Source organism: Eptesicus fuscus, chromosome 19 (genome assembly GCF_027574615.1).
Source record: "Eptesicus fuscus isolate TK198812 chromosome 19, DD_ASM_mEF_20220401, whole genome shotgun sequence".
NCBI lineage: Eukaryota > Metazoa > Chordata > Mammalia > Chiroptera > Vespertilionidae > Eptesicus > Eptesicus fuscus.
The window spans coordinates 52,707,197-52,731,415 of NC_072491.1; the positions used below are offsets into that span (position 1 = coordinate 52,707,197).

General features: G+C 52.2%; 2 protein-coding genes across 5 annotated transcripts in view; one reads left to right on the top strand and one right to left on the bottom strand.

Moving 5' to 3' along the window:
• Positions 1-19,091, top strand: part of RMDN1 (regulator of microtubule dynamics 1) — a 34,717-nt gene extending 15,626 nt beyond the window's left edge. Inside the window, exons 3-10 of one of the 3 annotated variants that reach the window (XM_054708707.1) lie at positions 3,361-3,457; positions 5,907-6,066; positions 8,873-8,962; positions 10,622-10,677; positions 11,268-11,355; positions 15,675-15,705; positions 18,248-18,342; positions 18,673-19,091. In XM_054708707.1, the coding sequence (XP_054564682.1) occupies positions 3,361-3,457; positions 5,907-6,066; positions 8,873-8,962; positions 10,622-10,677; positions 11,268-11,355; positions 15,675-15,705; positions 18,248-18,342; positions 18,673-18,723 (668 nt within the window). In that variant the 3' untranslated portion in view covers positions 18,724-19,091. Of the gene's footprint in view, positions 1-3,360; positions 3,458-5,906; positions 6,067-8,872; positions 8,963-10,621; positions 10,678-11,267; positions 11,356-15,674; positions 15,706-18,208; positions 18,343-18,672 lie in introns of all 3 variants that reach the window. The other 2 variants (XM_054708706.1, XM_054708708.1) reach the window with 2 other exon arrangements.
• A 2,300-nt stretch (positions 19,092-21,391) lies between these two features.
• The window catches only part of WWP1 (WW domain containing E3 ubiquitin protein ligase 1), an 83,737-nt gene continuing 80,909 nt past the window's right edge, over positions 21,392-24,219 (bottom strand). For both annotated transcript variants that reach the window (XM_054708705.1, XM_028137576.2), the window contains 3 exons: positions 23,627-23,723; positions 23,323-23,395; positions 21,392-22,744 (listed from right to left, as the gene is read on the bottom strand). In XM_054708705.1, the coding sequence (XP_054564680.1) occupies positions 22,645-22,744; positions 23,323-23,395; positions 23,627-23,723 (270 nt within the window). In that variant the 3' untranslated portion in view covers positions 21,392-22,644. The remainder of the gene's footprint in view (positions 22,745-23,322; positions 23,396-23,626; positions 23,724-24,219) is intronic.

Here is a 24,219-nt window from a genome sequence, read left to right on the forward strand (position 1 = left end):
TAAGGGTGTGTATGCTTCTGGCAGTCCAGTGGAGAGGGTTGTGGCCAGCAGTAATCGAAGCATTCCAGGAGAACGTTTTTTATTGCCGTCAAGTGGACCACGCGAAGGCCCCTCCCGGTGTGTAGCACATGCGCAGCGCTCCTGTGTGTGCTGGCCACGTGGGCGTGCTTGAGTGGCCTGCTGAGCACGTCCAGCCTCTCTTCACTTATCTGCTTCTCTACCGATGACCCTGCAGAGCTTCCTAAGCTCTCTGCGGAGAAACTTCAGAAATAGAGCTGTTCCCAGCTTAGAGGGGGCTCCATCCCTGTCCAGGGACCTCTGACACAGTCCAGGGTGCACTCGGCGAGAGAACCAGAGCTGACCACCACACACATGCAGCCACATCATCGACTTAAAGAAGTTCAAATATTCAGGAATTCTGACCCTGCGCATATTCACATTCAGGACACACTTACTCCCGGTGGATGCCCATGCGCTCTCCTACAATTCTTCACGTGCCAGCTGAATGTAAAATTTCACTGTACAGTTGTAGGTAAATGAATGCCCCAGTTCATCTTGGAATATGTATTGATCACTGAAGTTGAAAAGTAACTTACTTTAAAAGTTGAGTCCCTTTTATAGAGGGTGGTCTCTTTATGTCAGTAACATAGTGTAGCTTATTTTTTAACTGTTTTCGGGGGGAGTGCAGAGCACGAAACGAGTAACTCAGCCGATTTGCAGGCTGTGCGTGATGCACGCCCCACCCAGTGCCGGGGTGTGCAGGGTCAGAGGAAGTGCCTCTTCCCTGGCGCCTTCCGAGCCATCTGTTAGAGTCCGGGAAAGCATATTTAAGCCGGGACATGCAGCGCATGTGCTGTAGAGTAAAGGAACAGGAGGTGAGTGACTTAAGAAGTTATAGAAGAAGAATAAATACAAAAAAGCTAAATATTTTACATTATTCACTAGATTTCTACATGTTTCTTCTAATCGCCTGGGTGGTGACCGTGGAGTCTGGGTCATGTTAGGGGCAGTGGTCTCTGCCAGGGTCCTCGGGGCGCGGGAGGGCATCCCGGAGTGTGAGTAGGATTGAGTGTAACTGCTGCTCACACATGCCATGTGCACACTCAGACCGGCCAGACCAGTATGCTTGATATTGTGTAGTGTCTGTCACCACTGCATCACGTTTCCACACACTCAGTGACTCAAAACAACCCAGATGTACTGCCTTCCAGTTGGTAGGTCAGAAGTCCGAAGTGGGCCCCGCTGGGCTCAGGCAGGGATGGGCAGGGCTGGTTCTCTGGAGGCTCGAGGGAGGGTGTTCCTGGCTCCTCCGCTCGAGGCTTCCTCCGCTCTCCTGTCTGAGAGCCGTCCTGGCTCCAGCCCCGCCCTGTCCCAGGCCCGTCTCCATGGTCAGACCTCCCGACTCTTCTGCCTCCCTTGCCGGCGCCTAATGACCTGTGACGATCTTGGGCCCACCCAGAAGTTAGCTGAGGAGCAGCCTTAATCCATCTGTCAACTTAACTCCCCTTTACCTGTGGGCTCCACCCTTTCACAGGTTCCAGGGATCCGGATGTGGGCCTGATGGGGGCCTGCTCTGCCACCAGTACCGACGAAGGGTGCCGAGACTGCCGCTTACTCCTTTTTAAAGAATTTCGGGTTGTTCGAACCCAAATTGGAAGAATCAGCCTTTGATAAAAATATAGAATACAACGGAAGCAAACTTAAGAAAATTAACCAGCTGTTAAAATTAACCAGCTGAATATTATTAAACTCTAGCATAGATTTAAGGATTAAAGAAGAAATAAAAAAAAAACACACTATTGCCCTAACCCAGTGGTCGGCAAACTGTGGCTCGCGAGCCACATGCGGCTCTTTGGCCCCTTGAGTGTGGTTTTTCCACAAAATATCACGGCCTGGGCGAGTATTTTGAAGAAGTGGCGTTAAAAGAAGTTTGTTTAAAAAATTTGGCTCTCAAAAGAAATTTCAATCGTTGTACTGTTGATATTTGGCTCTGTTGACTAATGAGTTTGCCGACCACTGCCCTAACCCAGTGGTCGGCAAACCGCGGCTCGCGAGCCACATGTGGCTCTTTGGCTCCTTGAGTGTGGCTCTTCCACAAAATACCACGTGCGGGCGCACACGTACAGTGCGATTGAAACTTTGTAGCCCATGCGCAGAAGTCGGTTTTCGGCCTGGGCGAGTCTATTTTGAAGAAGTGGCGTTAGAACACTCAAAGGGGCCAAAGAGCCGCATGTGGCTCGCGAGCCGAGGTTTGCCGACTACTGCCCTAACCGGTTTGGCTCAGTGGATATAGTGTCGGCCTGTGGACTCAAGGGTCCCAGGTTCGATTCCAGTCAAGGGCATTTACCTTGGTTGCAGGCACATTCCCAGTAGGGGTGTGCAGGAGGCAGCTGATTGAAGTTTCTCTCTCATCAGTGTTTTTGCCTCTCTATTCGTATCCCTTCCTCTCTGTAAAAAAATCAATAAAATATATATTTTTAAAAAACACTATAATTTTAGTGTTTTTTTTTTTGCTGTTATTTTTCTTACAGTAGTATGATTACATCATGATGTTAACTTAAAAAATACTTCACGGTTGTGTCATAAATTCATGAGTTTTTCTCGTTTTTTGATGATCTAGGTTTTAGTATTTCAAAAACTCTAACCTGCGATGCACTGTGATTAATCAAAGCATTCCAAAATGAATAATAAAGTGAACTGGACACATTGGAATGTGGGGTTGTTCATAGGACTGAGTAGTAAGCACCCTGACAGAAGACAAGATTCGGGGTCTGTTCCTAGTAACACTGGGGGATCCTGAGTTCAGCCACTAGTCACGTTCAGAGCGTTGCACTGTGGGTAAGGGTAGGTGTTGGCGGGGGTGTCTAGACCAGTCGATGAGTTGGTTGGAGCACTGTATCAGTGAAGTGTGTTTCAGGTTCTTGTGTTGATAATTTCATCTAAGTTTTTGTTGACGGTACATTTGCCTCTTCTTTCCCTGTGCCGTGTCTGTGTGAGCCAGGTGGTGAGAACTGAGCGGAACAGTGTGGGTCGTCCCGCAGGTGGTTAATGGAACTGGGTGTTCTGCCACGGTCCACAGGGGTGGTACTGAGCAGCAGAATAGTGAAGACTGGAGGGTGAGGAGGCACCTGAACTTCTCACAGGAGGTTCCTTTCTCCTTTTTAAAAATGCATCATATTTAGGAGCAGAATAAGTGTTCTAATATTTTTTGCATGATTTGAGGAAGTCACTACAATAGCTTCATGCTTATACATTTAGATACATCAGAGTCTTTCTAATTTTCTGTGCTCGTACATGAAAGTGCTGCTTAGCATTGTTGCCATCTGGCTTGGGAAGACCTGCTTGCTGTGTGTTTTCTAGGCTTCCGAGTTGAAGAACTCCTCCAGCAAGCAGACTACCTCTATGAGAGCGGAGAGACCGAGAAGCTCTATCAGCTGCTGACCAAGTACAAGGAGAGGTGAGCAGAGCCGTGGGCCTGGCGTGGCGGCTGCCTCAGCATTCTCGTGTTAAACTCAGCACTCAGCGGGAGTCTTGGTGCCAGAAGTTTTCATAGTTCTTTAAAGCTTTTTACTCAGAATAACATTTCTTAGAGTTTCATTTATAGCTATTTCTTACATTAAATGATTCCAGAATTCTACATTTGGAATCAATGTAGATCACATCAATGTTTCTCTCTCAAATCAACTTTTAAAAATATAAAATAAAAAGTAGAGTACATGTTTAGTCCAGAGGATCAGTGTATACTTTTTGGGGGGCAGATAGAGGTGGAGTAGATTTAGACCATAAAGTAAGTCAAGGTATTTCTAGGTCATTGATCAACCTCATATCCTTAACTAAAGATATAGCGTCATTTTCTACTGCCTTTCTGGGATTCCCAAGACCGATCACTTTACTTCCTGAGTATCTACAGGACCTGTCTCCTTCCACTGTCCCCTCAGTAACTTAGGTGGCTGGTTTGGCATTGCACACTCACTTCACTAATTACTGGAAAAGTGAGCAGTTAGGTGTTACTCCATAGCCATCCTACCTAATAAAAGGGAAGTCTGCAAATAACCATCACTCCGCTACGCCCACGATTGGGCTGGCGGAAGGCTGGGGGTGGGACTTGGGGTGGCCAATTGGGCTGACAGGATGAGCGGGGGGCAGGGACTCATGGCGGAAGGCGCTGGTGGCGGAACTCGGGGTGGCCGATTGCGTGGCTGCCAGCACCAGTTTTCCGCCAGCAGCAGTTTTCCTCTGGCCACCTGCCAATGGGAGCGCCTCCCGATCGATCGGAGTTCCTCTCGGGGTGGCTGATCGCGCTGGCGGGAGGCGCTCTGATCGGCGGGCGGCCAGAGGAAAACTGGTGCTGGCGGAAAACTGGTGCCGGCAGCCAGGAGAAGGAAGGTCTATTGCACGAAACTTCGTGCAATGGGCTCCTAGTTGAATTATAAATATGCTATTGCTTCCTGCAGTTTAAAATTTTATTAGTACCGTTTTTGTTAACAAATACAGGGAGGGCCCTGGCCGGTGTGGCTCAGTTGGTTGGCCGTCGTCCTTTGCACCAAAAAGTTGTGGGTTTGATTCCCAGTCAGGGCACATGCCTGGGTTTGGGCTGGATCCCTGGTAGGAGGCAGCTGCTCTATGTTCTGCTCTCACATCAGTGTTTCTCTCTCTCCCTCTCTCTCTATAAATAAATATATATGTATGTATGTATATATATATATATATATATATACTTTTTTTTTTTTAAAGAAGAAATAACGCTAGCCGGTTTGGCTCAGTGTTAAGAGAGTTGGCTCGCATACTGAAGGGTCATAGGTTCGACTCTCCTCAACGGCATGGACCTCGGTTGTAGGCTCAATCCTCGGCCCTGGCTGGGGCATGTGTGGGAGGCAGCCCGTCGATGTGTCTCTCTCACAGTGATGTTTTCTCTCTCTGTCTGTCTGTCTCCCTCCCTTCTACTCTGTCTAAATCATAGAAAAAATATCGCTGGGCGAGGATTAACCAAAACAACAAAAAGCACAGGTGGGGCAAAAGTAGGTTTAGAGTTGTTCCTACAGGTAACACAGTTTATTCTTGTATTATAATTATTATATTGTCTACCACATAAGCAACTGTAAGGTAGACAGGTAATAAAAAAGAATTTAAGGTTTTAAAACTTTTTCAGCCTCTTAATTGCGGTTATTTTGTTTAGTAGCCATTTCTTAATTTACATCCTTCCATTTAAGTGGCCGTTCTTCAAGGGGTTTGAGTGCCCTGACTGAGAAACGCCACGCCTCGTGGCGTGGACGGCTCGTTCAGACACGGCTCATCTGGAGGCTCCGTCGTCCTCGGTCATTCATTGACAGGCACGTTCCGGTGCCTGTTGTGTGAGGGACGGTGGGGGGCTCAGCAGGTGGTGCCGTAACCAGACGCGGTGTGTCAGGCCGCCGTGCCTGTGCCGTGTGAGCGCCGGCTCGCAGTCCGGCCCCCGTTACAGGCTGCGTTTCGTGGCAGGTTCAGAGGAAGGTGTGTGATTAGATATGACAGGGAAGTAAATATCTATGTGTGATACTGGGTATTTTGTAGGAAATTGTAGCAAATAAAGTCGTGTGAGAGAATAACAAATGGAATGTTATGAATAATGGCATTTGATACTGTGCTGCTGGCTGTACCCTCACTGAACTGAAAGGCCAGTGTATTCCTTAGCGATGTGACCTTTGACCGTTTTCAAAATGCGAGCTGAAATGGTGGTTTTATCCAGGCCGGGTGGCGCGGTTTGTTGGAGCATCGGCCCAAACTCCAAAAGGTCACGGGTTCTATTCTTAAGTCAGGACACATGCCTAGGTTGTGGGTTCGGTCCCCAATTGGGGTGCATAGAGGAGGTAATCGATGTTTCTCTCTGAAATCAATAAAAGGGTGGTTTTATATTTACTTCAAATTAGTGAAGATGCAGAGTTGCTGTGGCGTCTGGCGCGGGCCTCCCGGGACCTCGCTCAGCTTAGCGGAACCGCAGCGGAGGAGAAGAAGGCCCTGGTGTACGAGGCGCTGGAGTACGCGAAGCGGGCGCTGGAGAAGAACGGAGCGAGCTTTGCGGCTCACAAGGTGAGGCGCCTGAGGTCACAGCGGCTGCCTCGTCCTGAGGCCCGCTGTCTGCTCACCCTGTCCCTGATTTACACAGGAAGGAGCCGTCTCCACTGTGCAGTAGGAGAGGGACTAGCGAGCTTTTTCTTCCATTTGAGCACCTCCTCCGCCAGAGCGCGTGGTGCGGCGCTCCGGGGTGTGCACTGTGGGCTCCGTGGGAGCAGTTCCATGGGTTCCCTGGAGCTCAGCTCCCAGGTGCAAGCACCTGACACGTTCTCTCATTTCCTCACGCTGCGTTTCTGTCTGGCCGCTTTCCCACGGGACCCCCCAGCTCTGATCTCCTGCCTGGCCCAGCAGAGGCTCCAGTGACGCTGGGGCCACGGGGCGTTGAGGCGTTTGGATAAGGACGTCACTTGATCACATCGGGCTGTCCCAGTGGAGCTGCAGGCCATTGTGACCCATTTCCCAGTGCCTCCTTTTGGGGCTGGCCCCTCCTGTCTCCCCATCCCCGCCCCCCAGCACACGCACACGCACACACACACACACACACACACACACTCACTGGTTTATATTCAGGGCAAAACAGATATAAATACTTTAAATTTGTCGAGACTTCTTTTGTGGCCCAGAACCAGTCCATCCATGTTACAAATAAGATTTCATTCTTTTTATGGCTGAGTCATACTCCATACAACCTCTTCTTTATCTATTTCTGTCTATTGTTGGACACTTAGGTTGCTTTCATATCTCTTTTTTTTAATATACAGATTTTTTATTGATTTCCTAGAGAGGAAGGGAGAGGGGAGAGAGAGATAGAAATATCAATGAGGAGAGAGAATCATTGATTGACCGTCTCCTGCATACTCCCCACCGGGGACTGAGCCCACAACCTGGGCATGTGCCCTGACCAGGAATGGAACCTTGACCTCCTGGTTCATAGGTCAACACTCAACCATGGAGCCATACTGGTCAGGCTTCCATATCTTTTTGATGCTACTGTAATTGGAACTCTTTTCTGAATTTCACTTTCATATTGTTCCTTGCTAGTGTATAGGAAAGCAGTTGGTGTTTGCATATTGATTTTATATCCTGTAGCTTTGCTAATCTTATTTATTGGAGATTCTTTAGGGTTTTTGTATAGGATCCTGTCATCTATAGAGAGAGAGGTGTGCGCTCTTTCGTTTTTCTGTCTTGCCCGGTTTCCCTGGCCAGAGCTCCCGGCACAGCGTGCAGGGGCAGTTCTTGCCTTGTTCCTGACTGTGGGAAGCCAGGAGGCTCACCTTGTCTCTCAGGTGTCTCTGTTGCCTACTGTGTGGTATCTTGAGAGTCATTATTTCTTATATTTTGTCTGTTTTTGTTCTTTTACTATTTCAGGCAAGAAGGTAAGTATTACTCCTTCTTGGCTAGAATATCCATTTAAAAGGTGTTTTTTTTAAATAATGTAAACTCAATATAGACAATAGACATTTTGGAAATTTAAAAAAGAATACAGCCCAGCTGGTGTAGCTCAGTGGTTAAGCATCGACCTATAAACCAGGAGGCCATGGTTCGATTCCCAGTCAGGGCACATGCCCAGGTTGCGGGCTCGATCCCCAGAAGGGGTGCACAGGGGCAGCCGATCAATGACTCTCTCCTCATCATTGATGTTTCTATCTCTCTCTCCCTTCCTTTCTGAAACCAATAAAAAAATTTTAAGAAAAAGGAGTACAAGTATAGAAATAAAATTGCCAAGATCATACCTCCTGCCATCAGCTCTTGCTAATTGATAATTCACTGTGAGTCACAAGACACAGCCTCACCGGGGAGGAGGTTTGCTGTGCGTGTAGGTGACAGTGGGTGCCTGAGAGAAGCGGGTTGTATTCTGAGCCCTGAAACCTGGGAGCAAGTCAGAGCAGCAGGTGAGATCCCGCATGATCCTCAGTCACCTGGAGATTCGGGTCTGTTTAGTGTGTGTGTGTGTGTGTTTTAAACAATACTTTTTTATTCTTAATAAGCATTGAAAGGTACAAAATATTTTGGTGGAGAATAATTCTAAACAGAAGTTTGAGCATTAAAATCTTTCCAGTTAAAATTATTAAAATCCCATGGAAATAAGCTCAAACTGGAACGGGGTGTTTAGTCTAGGAACCTGTTGTATTTCACAGACCTGAGGCAGGGGCGTTGAGGCTGCAGGAAGCGCGGGCTCGATGGCTCCGAGGCTGCCAGTCCTCGACATGGTTCACTGCGGGTCGAGTCCGTGACCCCGCGGCACTGGGTGTGCGGAGACCCCTCGGCACTGGGAGTGGTTCACTGCGGGTCGAGTCCGTGACCCCGCGGCACTGGGTGTGCGGAGACCCCGCGGCACTGGGAGTGGAGTGTGGACGTCGAGGATTTCTCTCCTGGGGAGATGCTCCGGTTGTTGCGTCTGGTTCTGTTGTCCAAGCCTGACGTGGGGACGCATGGTTGGCAGGAGCGCTGTTACCACAGGGACCGTGCAGACGTGGGAGGAGGCAGCGCCCAGAACAAAGGACCAGGAAGTAAGATGATGGTTGATCTTGGATTTTTCGAAATTCGTAGCTCAGACCATCGCCGTGAATCACTTCAGTGTTGTGTTGTCGACCATCCTGGAGATTCGCTGCTCTCTGCCCTGTGCCTTCGACCAGGACACACAGGGCCAGTTAGTTTCTCCTTGAGCCCCCGAGGCCCGTCCACGTCTCTGTTCCAGTGTACCTAGTACGGTGTTGATGCGCAGTAACTTTTGTTGAATGAGGAGTGAATACTCCGTTTTACTCTGTTGCATGGACCAGCATTAAGCGTTGTTACCCTTACACCTGTTTTCTGTTTCTAGTGGTGTGCCATCTGCATTAGTGACGTCGGAGATTACGAAGGCATCAAGGCTAAAATCGCCAACGCCTACGTTATCAAGGAGCATTTTGAGGTACCAGTGAACTGGGCAGGCTGGGCTTTCTGGGTGGTGGGTTCACTGTCCTGGCAGCTGCTGAGACTTGCGGGCCTCGGAGAGGCGGTGGCCTCAGGTCTGGGGGTGCTCTGTGCTGGGGGTGCAGCGGAGCTCCCGCGGGCTGTGCTCACCTGCCCGTGCAGGGACGGGTGCGCAGGCGCCCTCTGTCTCCATGGGTTTTTGTTACTTTACTGCATGACTGCTGGCTTCCAAGGTGGGCGGCCCAGGGAGAAAGTCCGTGTGCAAACCTGCCTCACACTGGTAATACCCCGTCGAGCACACAAGTCATGTGGCCAAGGCCGGAGTCTGTGGGAGGTGTGGTCTCTCCTAACAGTCCGTCCAGCATCGCAGCCCCTGCATAGGGACAGCACCGTGTACGCTGTGACCTCTGGGTGTGCTCACATCTCCCTGAAGTTAGTGCACGCATCACCGTAAGTGCTTCCTCAGCTGCCACGGGCTCTCCACGCGTCTGTTCCACGGTGCACGTGCGCGACCCCACTGCCCTCCCCCGACACGGCCCTGTTGCCAGCATGTTCATCTCATGCGTGGTACTCTAGACCATCTCAGAGATCCAGAGGAGGCACGGGCGGGGAAAACACGTGCAGGGATAGTGTCGTTTTCCAGTGGGACTCGGACAGGGAAAGAGCTTGGGGTAGAAGTTGTTTGTGCTTCCAGTTGGGTTTCGCTGTAACGTGCCACTATATTTATGGGAAAGCACATTTTCAATCAGCGCTGCTGCTTACCCGTATCAGTGAGCCGGAGTCCTGCCCGCTCACACTGTCAGCCTCGCTCTGGGACCCCTGCTGCTGCCATGACCGCGCTGTGAGAAACGATGCCTGGACCTGAGGAAAGGGAACAGTGGCTGTGCCAGCGCCTCCGTGACTGCTCATGTCACTGTCACCACAGCCCCAGTGGGAGGTGTGTTATTGTCTCAGTTCCTGAAAGCGCAAACCCAGGCCAAATGTAGAAACCTCCCAAGGCCAAGCGGTCAGGAGGCATGAGCTGTGGTTGGCACCCGGTAGTCTGGCTTCAGAGCCCACACCGGCCACAGAGCAGAGCTGTGAAGATGTGTGTCGCGCACACTCCTAACTGAAAGCGCGGTGTGGGTGTGCAGAGGAGCGTACGCTAGGGAGTCCCCCTTTTAAAAAGGGTCTTTTATTTTAGTGGTACTACGTCACCTCTGAACTTTCCTTAGCAGTTTCCAACAAAACAATGTATAAAAGGACTAATTTCTTTTTTAAAAAAATATATTTTATTGGTTTTATTACAGAGAGGAAGAGAGAGGGATAGAGAGTTAGAAACATCGATGAGAGAGAAACATCGATCAGCTGCCTCTTGCACACCCCCCACTGGGGATGTGCCCGCAACCAAGGTACATGCCCTTGACCGGAATCGAACCTGGGACCTTTCAGTCCGGTCAAAGGCTCTATCCACTGAGCCAAACCGGTTTCGGCAAAAGGAGTAATTTCTTAAAGTCATTGTCATTTATACTTTACATTAATTCACACAGGGCTGTCACGTGTAAATAGAAACGAGGGACACTTTCCTGACATATTTTACCTATGCTTCCTCAGTAAACAAGTAAAATTCTTATTGCTGTTTAGAGAACAAGTGATTGATTTTCTCTTTTCTTGTTAGAAAGCAATTGAGTTGAACCCTAAAGATGCTACCTCGATTCACCTAATGGGTATTTGGTAAGAAAATTTCTTTGAATAAATATTTCAGTGGTACGTAGTATGATCTTATTTTGTAGTGTATAAAAAATCAAGATGTAAGCTATTTTAAAATGCTACTTGGCAATCAGGAGTGCTTAATCCATTAAATCAACCAGCAGCTGTGCATGTAGTTAGACAATATGAATTTGATTGTGATCTTGTTAGGTGTTATTATTCAGATCATTTAGCAACAGGTGCAGTGGCCCCGTCTCATCCACGGGCGCACGTCCAGGGCCCCAGTGGCTGCCTGACGCCGCAGGTGGTGCCCAGCCCTGAGCATGTGCCCTTCTTTCCTGCACACGCCCTCCCACCCGAGGCGGCTCCACAGCTTCGCGGCGCTGTTACCAGTAGTCGCCACTGTTTACATGTGATCACAAGTCCACCCCAGTCGATGGAGCAGTGTCAGTCAGTCCCTGCATAATCGGTGTGGATGTGAGCCTCTAAGGTTGTGTCCAGTCCACGCTGCTTAGACAGACAGCACGGGAGTCCTTGTGTGTCTGTTAAGATGCTTGATTGTCTTGAAGAGAAAATAAGTGCAGTTCGATGCGTGAACGTTTCTACCGCCCCAGGTGCTACACGTTTGCTGAAATGCCCTGGTATCAGAGAAGAATTGCCAGCATGCTGTTTGCAGCCCCTCCCAGCTCCACCTACGAGGAGGTGAGTGCTGACCTCCAAGGGGACGGGGGGGGGGGGGGGGGGGCGGGGGTACTCGCAGGGCTCCCTCGGGACTCGTCGGGGTGGCCACACGGCCTTCACTGTGTCCTCACTGTGTCTGTGACTCCGGGTCGATTTCTCTAGTGGAGGCTCGTGATGCCCGCGGCAAACAGCTGCCCCGTTTTCTGTTTGAAACTTGTGCTGCGTGAATCCCAAACAGGGCAGGAAGCACAGCGCCTGCTCCTCAGCAAGCTGTGGGGACATAGTCTCCGTACGTCCTTTCCCTGCCAGGCCGAAGAAAGCGCAACTTGGCATCGCTAACTTTTTAAAAACACATTATTTCTTATTGGTTTCAGAGAGGAAGGATAGGGAGAGAGAGAGAGAAACTTCAGTGACGAGAGAGCATCATTGATCGACTGCCTCCTGCCTGCCCCCCACTGGGGATCGAGCCCGCAGCCCGGGCCTGTGCCCTGACTGGGAACCAAACCGTGATCTCCTGGCTCATAGGTCGATGCTTAACCCACTGAGCCACACTAGCTGGGCTCCATAACTTTTTTTTAAGTGCTGTTGAAAGAATGTTGAGGGGGATTTCTGGGCAAACTTTTTTTTTTTTATATATATTTTATTGATTTTTTACAGAGAGGAAGGGAGAGGGATAGAGAGCCAGAATCATCGATGAGAGAGAAACATCAATCAGCTGCCTCCTGCACACCCACTACTGGGGATGTGCCTGCAAACCAAGGTACATGCCCTTGACCGGAATCGAACCTGGGACCTTTCAGTCCACAGGTCGACGCTCTATCCACTGAGCCAAACCGGTTTTGGCACTTTTTTTTTTTTAAGGGTTAATAGCATAGCATTCTCAGGTTTATGTTTTGTTTATTTTTGTGTTTTTTTTTAATACATTTTATTGATTTTTTACAGAGAGGAAGGGAGAGGGAGAGGGATAGAGAGTTAGACACATTGATGAGAGAGAAATATCAATCAGCTGCCTCCTGCACGCCCCCTACTGGGGATGTGCCCGTAACCAAGGTACATGCCCTTGACTGGAATCAAACCTGGGACCCTTCAGTCCACAGACTGATGCTCTATCCACTGAGCCACACTGGTCAGGCCTGGGCAAATGTTTTGGGTTTATGTGTCAAAAAATGTTGAGAGTGAGGAAACAGGCCAGGAAATGGCTTTCTGAACCCTAGTCCTAGCGAGGGCCTGCTTCTTTCTGGACAGCTGTGGTGAGCTCCGATGTAAGGTGCACAGAGGTGTGTGATTGCACGCTGGGAAATGCCTATTGTTATTGAAAACAGTGCATTCTGAGAGAAAAGATACTCTGTTCTAACAGACCAGTTGTTTTTAAGAAATCAATTGGTAGGAAGTATATTATAAAAACTGTGTGAGTCATAAAGAATTAGCCCTTTTAGACTCACAGTAGCATTTTATGTAGGAATATATATATAATAGAGAAATATGCAAATTAGCCCAGATGCCATAACGCGACAACCGAACAGCAGGGACCTGAGCAGCCGCAGACTCCCAGCGCCGCTAGCCCTTGTGCGCCAGCACACCCTCGGGCCTGGAATAATGACACATTCACAACGAGCCCAGTCACTGCACAGGGGGCTGCAGATCAGGGGGCTGTGGATGGGGGAGGTTGCAGATTTGGGGGAGCTGCAGATCAGGGGGCTGCAGGTCAGGTGGGCTGCAGATTGGGGGGGCTGAAGATCAGGGAGGGCTATGGACCAGGGGGGCTGCGGACCAGGGAGGCTACAGATCAGGGGGGCGGTGGTTGGGGGAGCTGCGGATCAGGGGGGCTACAGATCAGGGGGCTGCGGATCAGGGGGGCGGTGGTTGGGGGCGCTGCGGATCAGGGGAGCTACAGAGCAGGGGGCTGTGGCACTGGGGACCCCAGCTCTGAGCCCAGAGCCTGGCCTCAGGGCTGCAGCTGTGGCTGCGCTGCCCAGTGGGGAGCCCCACAATCTGCCCCCACAGGCTCAGGAGAACCAAAGGGTCCGTGGGGACAGCCAGGAAGAGGCCTCGCCTGGCGCCCTTTACTCCGTGAGAAGGGCCCCATGGATGGGAGTTGGGGGCCAGACCGTGACCAGCGATCAGTGTTTGAAGAGGGAGCCTTCAGCCCCGTGAACTTTCTCTCCCAACGAAGCTCCGGCTCCTCCCTGCACTCGGGCCCTGCCAGAGGGCCATGCTGGGCCCACGTGGCCGCTGCCCACACCCACTGGTGTCTGTAGTCCCACGTGGGACTGTGAACCGAGTCTGAGCCACTGGCAGGCGGAGCCCACGTCACCTCTTTAAAGGTTTCACTTTTGCTGATCGGACCTTTGCCTTCTGAGGCGTAGAAGCCAGGACGGTGGGCGCAGTGGAGCCCGCAGACGGGCACCCAGGAGCTCCTCCACTCCGATGGCTTCATTCAGAGAAGGCCCCCACCCTGCCCCGCCGGGGCACCACTCACCTGGGCCTGCAGGGAGCAGCACAGTCACCGTGACAGGCATGGCCCCAAAGCTGCTCCTGAACCTCGCTCTTCCTCCCTCGGCTCCCCAAGCCCAGTGCAGCCTGTGGGGCCCTCCCCAGGACCAGGCAGGACCAGGCAGCAAGGAGGTGAGGTTGGCCTCAGTGGATCCTGGGCAGCGAGAACTTACCAACAGGGATGTCTGTGCAGACATTTTACACAACTCCCACTTTAAAACTGAATTGAAAAGCATAGGTTGTTGCTCTAGAGAGCAATGCTTCGGCGGACCCCGAGGTCACCTTGGAGGCTGGAACCAAAAGTTACATGAGAGCAAGTGCTGGCGAGGCTGTGGACAGATCCGAGCCTCACACACTGCTGTCGGATGGAAATGGTGCGGCCGCTCCTCCAATGATTAATGTCAGCCACATGGGACCCTGCAACCCGCCACTCCGAGGTACACACCCAAGCGAGGCAGCCGGTCACAAAACGCCCATTGTGTGTGGTCTGAACAGCAGTGTGCAGATGGCTGGGGGGCGGGGGGGCAGGCAGCTAGATGGGGAAGGTGCCACAGGGTTTCTCCAAGAAGCAATACAACGTTCTAAAAGTGACTGGTGGTACCCTGGCTGGGTTGGCTCAATGGATAGAGCGTCAGCCTGCAGACTGCAGGGTCCCGAGTTCAATTCTGGTCAAGGGCACATGCCCGCCCGGGTTGCGGGCTCAATCCCCAGTAGGGGGAGTGCAGGAGGCAGCTGATCCATGATTCTCTATCACTGATGTTTCTCCCCCTCTCCCTTCCTTTCTAAAATCAATCAGTCTATCTATCTATCCATCCATCCACACTAATAAAAGGGTAATATGCTAATTAGACCAGGAGAACTTTGGTACAAAGCCATGGTGGCAGGGCCGAGGCAGAGGCAGTTAGGGGCGATCAGGCCAGGAGGGGAGAGCAGTTGGGGGCGAGCAGGCCAGCAGTGGGGGGCAGGTGGGGGCGAGCAGGCCGGCAGGGGGAGCAGTTGGGGGCGTCAGGCCAGCAAGGGGGGGCAGTTGGGGGCAAGCAGGCTGGCAGGCAGAGTGGTTATGGTTGATCAGGCAGGCAGGCAGGTGAGCGGTTAGGAGTCAGCAGTCCCGGGTTGCAAGAGGGATGTCCGATTTAGGCCCAATCCCTAAACTGGCAGTCGGACATCCCCCGAGAGGTCCCAGATTGGAGAGGGTACAGGTCGGGCTGAGGGACACCCCCCATCTGTGCACGAATTTCATGCACCCGGCCACTAGTTTAGTGCTTTAAAAACTCCCTGGTGCCGAAACCGGTTTGGCTCAGTGGATAGAGCGTCGGCCTGCGGACTCAAGGGTCCCAGGTTCGATTCCGGTCAAGGGCATGTGCCTTGGTTGCGGGCACATCCCCAGTGGGGGGTGTGCAGGGGGCAGCTGATCGATGTTTCTCTCTCATTGATGTTTCTAGCTCTCTATCCCTCTCTCTTCCTCTCTGTAGAAAATCAATAAAATATACTAAAAAAAACACAAAAAAAAACCTCCCTGTTATAACCAGTGTGTCACCAAGGAAATGCAGCTTTCGATTTTGTTTAGTTTCCAGGGTGGTCCCTGCTGGGACTGAAGAAGAGAGAGGAGAGCGAGCTGCCCGTGGCCTCCTTCTTCTGTGGCTGGCTGGGACCTTGGGGCTCGAGGGCCCATGTGCTCTGTGCTCAGGGCCTTGAGTGCTATGTTACGCTCACTGTTGAGCCATTATTTTAAGGGGTTTTCATTGACTTCCTTGCTTGTATGTAATATAGGAATAGAGTTTGAGAAAATTTTTAAATACTGAATATTTTAATCCTTTCTTATGTTTGCATTTTTTGTGTTTTTACAGGCCTTAGGCTACTTTCAAAAGGCAGAGCAAGGTAAAATATTTTTTATTTCAGATACTAATACAGTTAAAATTATGTGACTGCTTTATATATAACTAGAGGCCTGGTGCACGAAATTTGTGCCCGGGGGGGGGGTTGTCTCTCAGCCCGGCCTGCGTCCCCTTGCAGTCCTCAGGAGATGTCTGCCCTCTGGCTTAGGCCTGCTCCCCGCAGGGATTGGGCCTAAGCCGGCAGTCGGACATCCCTCTTGCAGTCTGGGGCCCCTCGCTCCTTACCGCCTGCCTGCTCGCTGCTCCTTAGCACTCGGCTCGCTTAGCGCTGCCGCAGAGGCGGGAGAGGCTCCTGCCACCACTGCTGCGCTCGCCAGCTGTGAGCCCGGCTTCTGGCTGAGCGGTGCTCTCCCTGTGGGAGCTCACTGACCACCAGGGGGAGCTCCTGTGTTGAACGTCTGGCCCCTGGTGGTCAGCGCGCATCATAGCGACCGGTCGTTCTGGTTGTTCTGCTGTAACAGTCGCTTAGGCTTTTATTACATAGATAGGAATTTTAAAACAAAGATACTGTATCCTGACACACCTTTGTGCTAGGCATTATCAAACAGTCTTTAAAGGTTTTATTCACTTGAGTAAGGAGTCGGCCCTGTGCCCCGGCCGTGTGCTCAGCTGGTTGGAACATGCTCCATGCACCAAAAGGTGGCAGCTTGGATTCCCGGTCAGGGCTCGTGCCCAGGTTGCCGGTTTAATTCCCTGGTCAGGGCGTGTAAGGGAGGTAACCGATCGATGTCTCTCTCCCTCTCTCCCCCTCCCCCCCTTTCTTTCTCTAAAGTCAGTAAGAAACAAATCCTCGAGTGAAGATTTAAAATGAAATAAGGGGTAGGCTGCGCCGGCGCTCTGGAGTGGCCCTGCTGCTGGTTCCGAGGCTCCGAGCCGCACGCCTGACTTGGCCACCTGGGTTAACCAGTTTCATCCTGGCCGCCCGGCGTTTCGTGCCTCTCTTGCGCTGAGGAAATGCAGCCTTCACACTCACACTGCCCTCCAGTCCTATGTTTGTCCTTTTTTGTTAATGTATCTTTTTGTTGAAGGAATTACAGATGTCCCCCTCTTTGTCCCCCATTGGCCCCCTGCCCCCGCTCTCTTCCCCTCCCCCGGCCTTCTAAGTTTAAACCACAGAAGTCAGGGACATAAGCGTGTTACCAAATACACCCAAAAAATGCAAGTGTATCTCTACAAAACTTCATCAGAAAATGAAGTTTGAGAGCCTGCTCGGCAGGACTCGTCCAAAGGCTGTCATGACAGCAGAGCATTAGGAAGGCACCGTCTCTGAACAATGGTCTGATGTCTCCGTCTCTAACACAGCTGCCCTGGCTCGGTTACCGCCTTCTGTCAACCTCCTCATGGGCTTCTCCGTCTCTGAATGGGGGTTTAGGAGTGAAGTTTCCCGAAGGGCGTTAGAGGGGAGGTTTGCGGGGACAGGGAACCGTGGGCTGGCTCTCCTGGAGCTAAAATAACTCCCGGGAGTGGCTGCCTCCCGGCCTTTCCTCCTGGCCATGTCCTTCTCTCTTGGTACTTGAACTTCCCCTGCCAGGGCCCTGCCCCGCAGCAGGAGTGCTCCTCCTCGGGTCTGGGCTGCCTGCAGGGAAGCGGGGGCTGGCTGGACTGCTCTGGGCCACTTTGCTGAACGAGAGAGGAAGGAAGAGGAAGGAAGGAGTGTGGGTCACAGAGGAAATGAGCAAAGCCGCCAGCAGATGCTCCTCAGTCTGCAGGACAGGGGGGTAAGGAGCAGCCGGAGGTCAGCCACCAGGAAGGAGTGGGTGTGCGCATCCAGGGCCCAGCTGAGAGGGAACCTGTAGGGAAGGGATCCCACCTTTCGTTGGCACGTGGTGCCGGGGTCCTCTCAGCAGGACTCCTCCTTTTCCCGCGCGGCCCTGCTCTGCCGCAGCCTCCTGCCTCCGGCCTCCGCGCTCCGCGAGGGAGGGGCTCCTCCTGGGGTCTCCTCGCACCCTAAAACGCCCACCTGTTGGCGCCTTCTTCCCTGCTCACAGCACCTTCATCGTGCTCACATTTCTCTTGCCTTTTCATTATAAATCCCCAAAGAGCAGAGCTTCTGTTTGATCTGTGCTTACGGGTAGCCCCTCCCAGCATGAGCTGGTCCGGCGCGCGCGCGTGTGTGTGTGTGTGTGTGTGTGTGTGTGTGTGTGTGTGTGTGGCGTCATGACTTCACGCGTGCTGAGTGCATGTTAGGTTCTAGCCTGTAGGCTGAGCAGGGAGCAGGCGGCTGGGGGAAGGCCCTGTGCTGGGAGCCTGGACCAGCGCCTGCGTAGAAAAGGCTGCGAGGGAGAGTGCGCAGCGGCAGCCGCACCTGCAGGTGCTCCCGGTTAGCTGTGACGGGGTCTGGAGGTAGGAACAGGTGAACAAGAGGGTCCCAGTGGGATAGTCATTATTCACCAGACAGATGATTGGAATTCAGGCCCCAAAAGGAAGCCTTTAAAAATAGAGCAATACAATTTCACCTGAGATACATTTTTCTTTCTTATGAACAGTGGATCCAAACTTCTACAGCAAAAACTTGCTTCTCTTAGGAAAGACATACTTGAAGCTGCAGAACAAAAAGCTTGCCGCGTTCTGGCTGCTGAAGGCCAAGGACTACCCGGCCCGCACCGAGGAGGACAAGCAGGTACGCCCGCAGCGGCGGCGGGAGGCCCAGCCACGCTCAGTGCAGCTGGTGGGAAGCAGTAGTGCACGTTGCAAACATGAAGTACGGACATTTGTGCCAAGTTCTGCACAGCAAATGTTCAGTTACTGTTGGCATGTTAGGAGTCCTCACTGCAATACTGAGTTACAACGGGGGTGGGGGTGTTCTGTGTGGAAGTCTGAGCGCCTCCCCAGGCACTGCTGAGACTGTCCGACAGCCCGCCGCCCTGGGTGTGGACACTTAGAAACCGCAGCCCGCGGGTGACTGTGTCCCACAAGCTGAGCTCTGCTGTGCCGCCTGTTTCCGTCGCAGGTACAGGGAGAAGCCGCGCAGCTGCTCGCAGGGTTCAGTGACAAGAACTGAACGTTTCAGAGACGCAGCGCACGGGACCTAGGGAGCTGCCCTCCGACTGCAGTGTGTGGCCGTGACTGTTCTCGGCTCTCAGTGCCGATGATGTGACCATGTGACAACTTAAATACACGGAATTCCTCACAAATGAGGCGGAAGCAATGACTGCTGTGAGGTGGTGCGGTGTCCCCGTGCGGGTGGGCGGTTACTGTGCGTCTGGGTACCAGCCGTTGCAGGCGTGGCATTAGAGATCCGATCGGTGGAATGGAGGGAGCAGGAAGCAAAGCCGTGAGGAGGGCACGTGGGGCACGTTTCCGGTTGGATGGCTCGAGCCGAGACCCTGCAGAGAAGGGCAGTGGGGTGAGGAGGCTGGGAATTGGGGTGCTGGGCATCAGTGGTGTATCGGGAGGGAGCCAGGCTGCGGGGAGGGAGCCCAGGTCGGTCTCTGCATGGTGGGACTTCGTCTCACAAGGGGGTGGTCTGTGACAGGACAGAGCCCGAGTTCTGTTCCCTGGTGGGGTGAAAAGAACACAGAACTCGAGAGAGGAATGGGACATGTTTTAAACAGGGGCGGACGATGCTGCGTCCTCGGGCTGGTGCCCCGGCACTGTCTGCTGTTTGTGAAAAGGAGCATCTCGAGTGCGGGTCCATGGGCGAGTGGACTCCCCAGAGGGTTAGGTGTGTCCCTGTGGCGGGCACGCGGTTTCTCATGTGTGCTGTCAAACACGAAGGGAAACAAAGTGGACTGCTTCTCTCCGTGGGTGGTCACACGTAGATTCTGCCTCTGTGTGTGTGTGTGTGTGTGCTCATATATGTTCCTGAGCCTTGACGTAAGTGCAGACTATGTAGTTCATCCCAAATACTTCATCATCTCAGAATACAGACCCCCTTCACAGTCCATTACCACAGCTAGAACCTTAACCCCATCCCCCCTCATCATCTGATACCCAGCCCTTTAAGTTTCCTTAAATGTCACAATGTCTTACACTTTTTAAAACCAAAATGCAAATGTCACACCTTGCATTTGATTTCCTACCTTCATTTTGTGAAATCTGAAACACTCCCCATCTTTTCTTCTTAGCAGTCACTCTGTGAAGGGGCCAGGCCAGCAGTCTTAAATTGTCCCTCGTTCAGTGGGCCTTACGGAACCCACTTGAGAACCAGTGGTCCCGTGCCCTTCACGGCCCGGTTGGTTATATATGTTGGATCTTCCCTGCCCAACGTTACGTTTCCACTTTCATTGGAGTGGCTCTGAGGCTGCTTTCTGGAGATGAGCCCTTGTGTGGGATGAGCAGGTGAGCAGTGGGAGGGGAGGTGTGGGCAAACTGCCCTCTGCCGAGTGGTCTCTGGGAAGTGAGGGATCGCTCAGTAACAGCCTTTTGCTGCGGGGAAGTCTGCTGATACTCTGGAGAGCTTTAAACTATTGCTTTTCTTTGTGCGTCTGCCTCGCGTGCTCAGTGGTGGCTGTAGCAGTGAGTCTGCCCACCTGCTGGGCACTGAGTGTGCATGAGGGGGGCGATCATCTCCCAGGGAGACCGCCTGCCTGCGCTCACAGAGCTCCCTGCTCCCTGGTGTGGCCCTGAGTCCCACCCACCCAGCCCCCGACCCGTGCTCTCGTTTTGTCATTTCAGGAGATTGGCTTTGTTCGCTCAGTGTCTTTGAGATCCGTCTCCCTTATTGACTCTATCTCACTGTCTGGCTGTTCCCGTGCATTTAACCTAATCCCGTGACGGCATCAGGCCACGGGGCCTTTGTGCGGTGAACCTTAGGGACCCACATGGCTCTGGGGTAGAGCTCAGCGGTGCGGTTGCTGGGCCCTGCGGGGCCTGAGCTGTCTCCTCCCCCGGGACTCAGGGGGCTCCCTCCCCCAGGATGAGGCACTTTCCTGGGCTCGGTCTCTGCCTTTTGACTCAGGAGCCTGATGCCCGCCCTTCCCTCAGGTCAGACCTCTACCTGCTCCCGGACCCAGATGTCCTCCCTGGCGGCCCTGCCTCGGGCTCCTGTCCCTCGTGCGTGCGCACAGGACAGTGTGTTCGTCTGGGCGGTGGTTAGTGACCTCCCCGCAGACATGTTTCTTTCTTTTGAGGCTGACAAGAAATCTGAACTTGCAAAGGGTCTGCTGTTCTGTGAGAACCTGAAAGTCTCAACTAACTTCTTGTTCGAAAGGTTTCCCTCCTGGTGATCGTAGATCGAATGTCTCTGACTCCCTCTCTTCTCTAAAGCAAGTGCGTCATTACAGGAGCAAACAGGAAACCCCCGCTCGCGGAGCTGAGGAACGAGCTGGTCTCGGTGAGCACTTCCGTGCCGTTGTCGTCTGTCTGCGCTCCTGAGCTAGCGTGGGGCGAGGAGAGTTGCAATGGAGGAGACCCTGCGTTCGGACACGTCGTTTTGGTGGCAGTTTTGCGTTGGTGTGGTGCTCACGTTAGCCCCGTGTTGGCCGTGTGCCGGGGCGTCACGTGACAAATGTCCTTCGCTCGGCGGGAGGGAGCTGTCTGACGGAAGAGGGGCAGCTTGTCAGAGGGGCCTCTGCTGGGTCTGGACAGGCCACACCAGGGGCCTCGGGCTGGCTGTAAGTTGGGGGCGGTAAGAGCAGGGGGCACAGTGGGCGGCGTGGGGAGCAGCGCTCGGGGACGGCCCGTCGCGCGCGCTGTCACGTGAGGGCTGGGAAAGGAGTCCCTTCAGCCACGTGGATCACTGCCTTTATTGCATCTTTACTGTGAGTTTGAGAAAACGCAGAACACAATCTCTAGTATACATAGAAAAATAAAATTTTGGCAAAACAAACTTTAGGGAAATTAAATCGTATACTGATACTTTTCATATGTACTCAGCAGTGAAATATATTAACATTCTAAGGTGTCACTTCCGTGGTTATAAAAAATTTTAAGTTAATTTACAGTGCATATTGAAGTAATACAAATTTAAATTTTTGTATTAATAAGGAAGCCCCCGTTTGCTAAAGTAGCATTAATGTCATTCACATCAGATTTTAATTTGTTATACATATTTGTAGTTCAGCAAATGCCCTTGATAATGAAAAATAATTAAAAAGTATTTACTTAGGACAAAAATAATGATCTATATAGAAAGGGGGAAGGACAAAAGACTTTTTTTATATGCTTATTTAATTCAGATACATAGAATTTTTCATGAATTTTCAAGGAATGGAGATATTAAGACACTAATAGGAAATCATTAGAGTCATTAGTTTGAAGTCAGATGCTCATGAACTCTTCCGTCCATCTGGTTTTAGGAACCAAAACTTGGAACACAAAAGTGGAAAAGTTCACATTACCTTTTATATGTCCCTCAGTATCAAATTGCATCAATTTTTTGTGAATTAAGTTTAAAGACCATCGCATTTTTAAAAATAGTGCAGGCGTCCTGCTTCTTCAGTCCCCAGATGCTAGCGCCCAGGGGAGCGCGCACACCGCCAGGCCCCGGCGCTGGCCTGGTCAGGGGACTCGTCCAGGCCCGCGGTCACTCACACCCTGCGCCGCGGGTGGTGAGCACTCTCAGCTCCTGCATTTAATTAGAACAGACTGAACTGACGGGCTCCAGCAGCGCAGTTCACATCCTCAGTCAGATCTGGCCTTGGCCTCAGTACCTGCCTGAACCACACACCCGTGTGGAGATGTCACGGGGGGGGGGGGGGGGGGGGCGGGCAGAGCTGAGGAGGAGCATCCAGACATGGGCAGGAGCTGGCGTGTCGCCGAGCAGCTCTATAAAACTAGAGCCGCTGCGGCCCGCTGACGTAGATACTCATTCTAATAAAGTCTCTCACTTCCAAATTTAAGGGAGATCGTTTTCCTGGTCGGTCAGCTCAAGGGAACAATAAATAAAGTAGAAAAGGAAGAGTTCTTTTGCATATTCTGTGAGAACGGAACCGTTTGTATTTGCGGAGTTGCGGACGCAGAGCTTCCGGCCACGGCTCCTCTATTCTTGTCCAAACCCCTCGGTCTCTTCGATGGCAAAAAGCAGCTTTTCCTTCAGTTGCTCGTAACTCTTATACGGTGGCAGGTCCAGGCGATTGAAACTGGACAGACAGAATCAGATTATCCAGTGGAGTGAGCCGAGGGTCTAGCACAGTAGCCTCGAAGCGCATTTGAAAAAGGACGGGGGGAAGTGTACGGCACCGACCTTCCTACGTGAACACAGACTCCGTCTGACAGCGTCTGTCCCTTCCAGACCACACGGGCCCCCGCAGCGGCCTGCCTGCATTTCCGGCCCCCTCCGCCCCGCCCCCACGTCACCTGTTTGCAGCGGCTTACTTTAGGGGTTTGCAAACAGCCCTGTACCCAACATGCGCTTCCTGCGTCTCCACAGCCCACTGTCCATCCACCTGGCAAGGCCCTTCCGAGGGTCCCGCGGCCGCTGCCCCTGCCTCCCCAGCTCTGCTGCTGGGCTGTGGGCTGTGGGCTGTGCGCCCCTCCCGGGAGCGGGCGGCGGAGCACGGCAGCCTGGACCAGCCAGGACCCGCGCTGGTGCTCGCTGCATCCCAGTCTGTTCTCCAAACTGACCTCTGCCTTCGCTAATGAATTTGCAATGATAACGGGTCTTACATTTAAAACAGCTCAACACTGGCTTCCACCTTCCATTTAGGTTTCAACTTACCACGTGTGGCTTCTTGGTAACCAGGTGTCTTTCCCAACTTTTTCAATGCAAAACTTTTGAGGCCCATTACTTCCTAAACCAGAAAAATAAGACAAAATTTACCTGGTCCTTCAAACCTTTTGGTGTTGACAACTAGTTACCTAAGAGAACATGTCACGTGGTCATGCGGGTGATGGGGCGAGTGCAGTGGGCACGGCAGCAAGCGGCGCAGCTGCACGAAGACCAGGATCTGGAGGCCCGCTGCCTCCGCCCACCCGGCGCACGCCCTGCCCTGCGACCACAGCGCCCGCGGGGCGGCACTCACCCATGAGCTCGGCGAAGCCTCCCAGGGGCAGGCGGCAGGTCCCCGTGACAAACTGCAGCAGCCGCATCCTCACCTCATTGTCTGTCTCCTTCACAAACTGTAACAGGCCAAAGTTAATGTAAGTTCCAGATTATCTTAACTAATGGAAATAGCAGATACTTAAAATTACTCCTGAATTGCTTCCAGAAAGTTAAGAATGAACTTCCAGCCCAGCCAGTCTCTCAGTGGTTGAGTGTGGACCTATGAACTAGGTCAGGACGCATCCTTGGTTGCAAGCTCCATCCCCAGTGTGGGGTGTGCAGGAGGCAGCCAATCAGTGATCCTCTCTCATGGGTGTTTCTATCTCCCTCTCCGAATCAATAAAAATAGATTTCAAAGTATTTTTTTAAAAAATGAACTCCCAAGAGTAAGAAAATTTAACTCAAGTTGGTTCAGAAGGTAGGTGATAAAAGCGGCTGCAGCATTTACGGCTTATTAGGTCTGGGCTGTCCCTGGGACACTAGAGAGAGGCGTGGAAGCTTAGAATCGTCCTCACTGGACCCAGGCTTCCCACCGAAGGAACAGGACGCTCACAGCTGTGCCCTCCGGAGGGG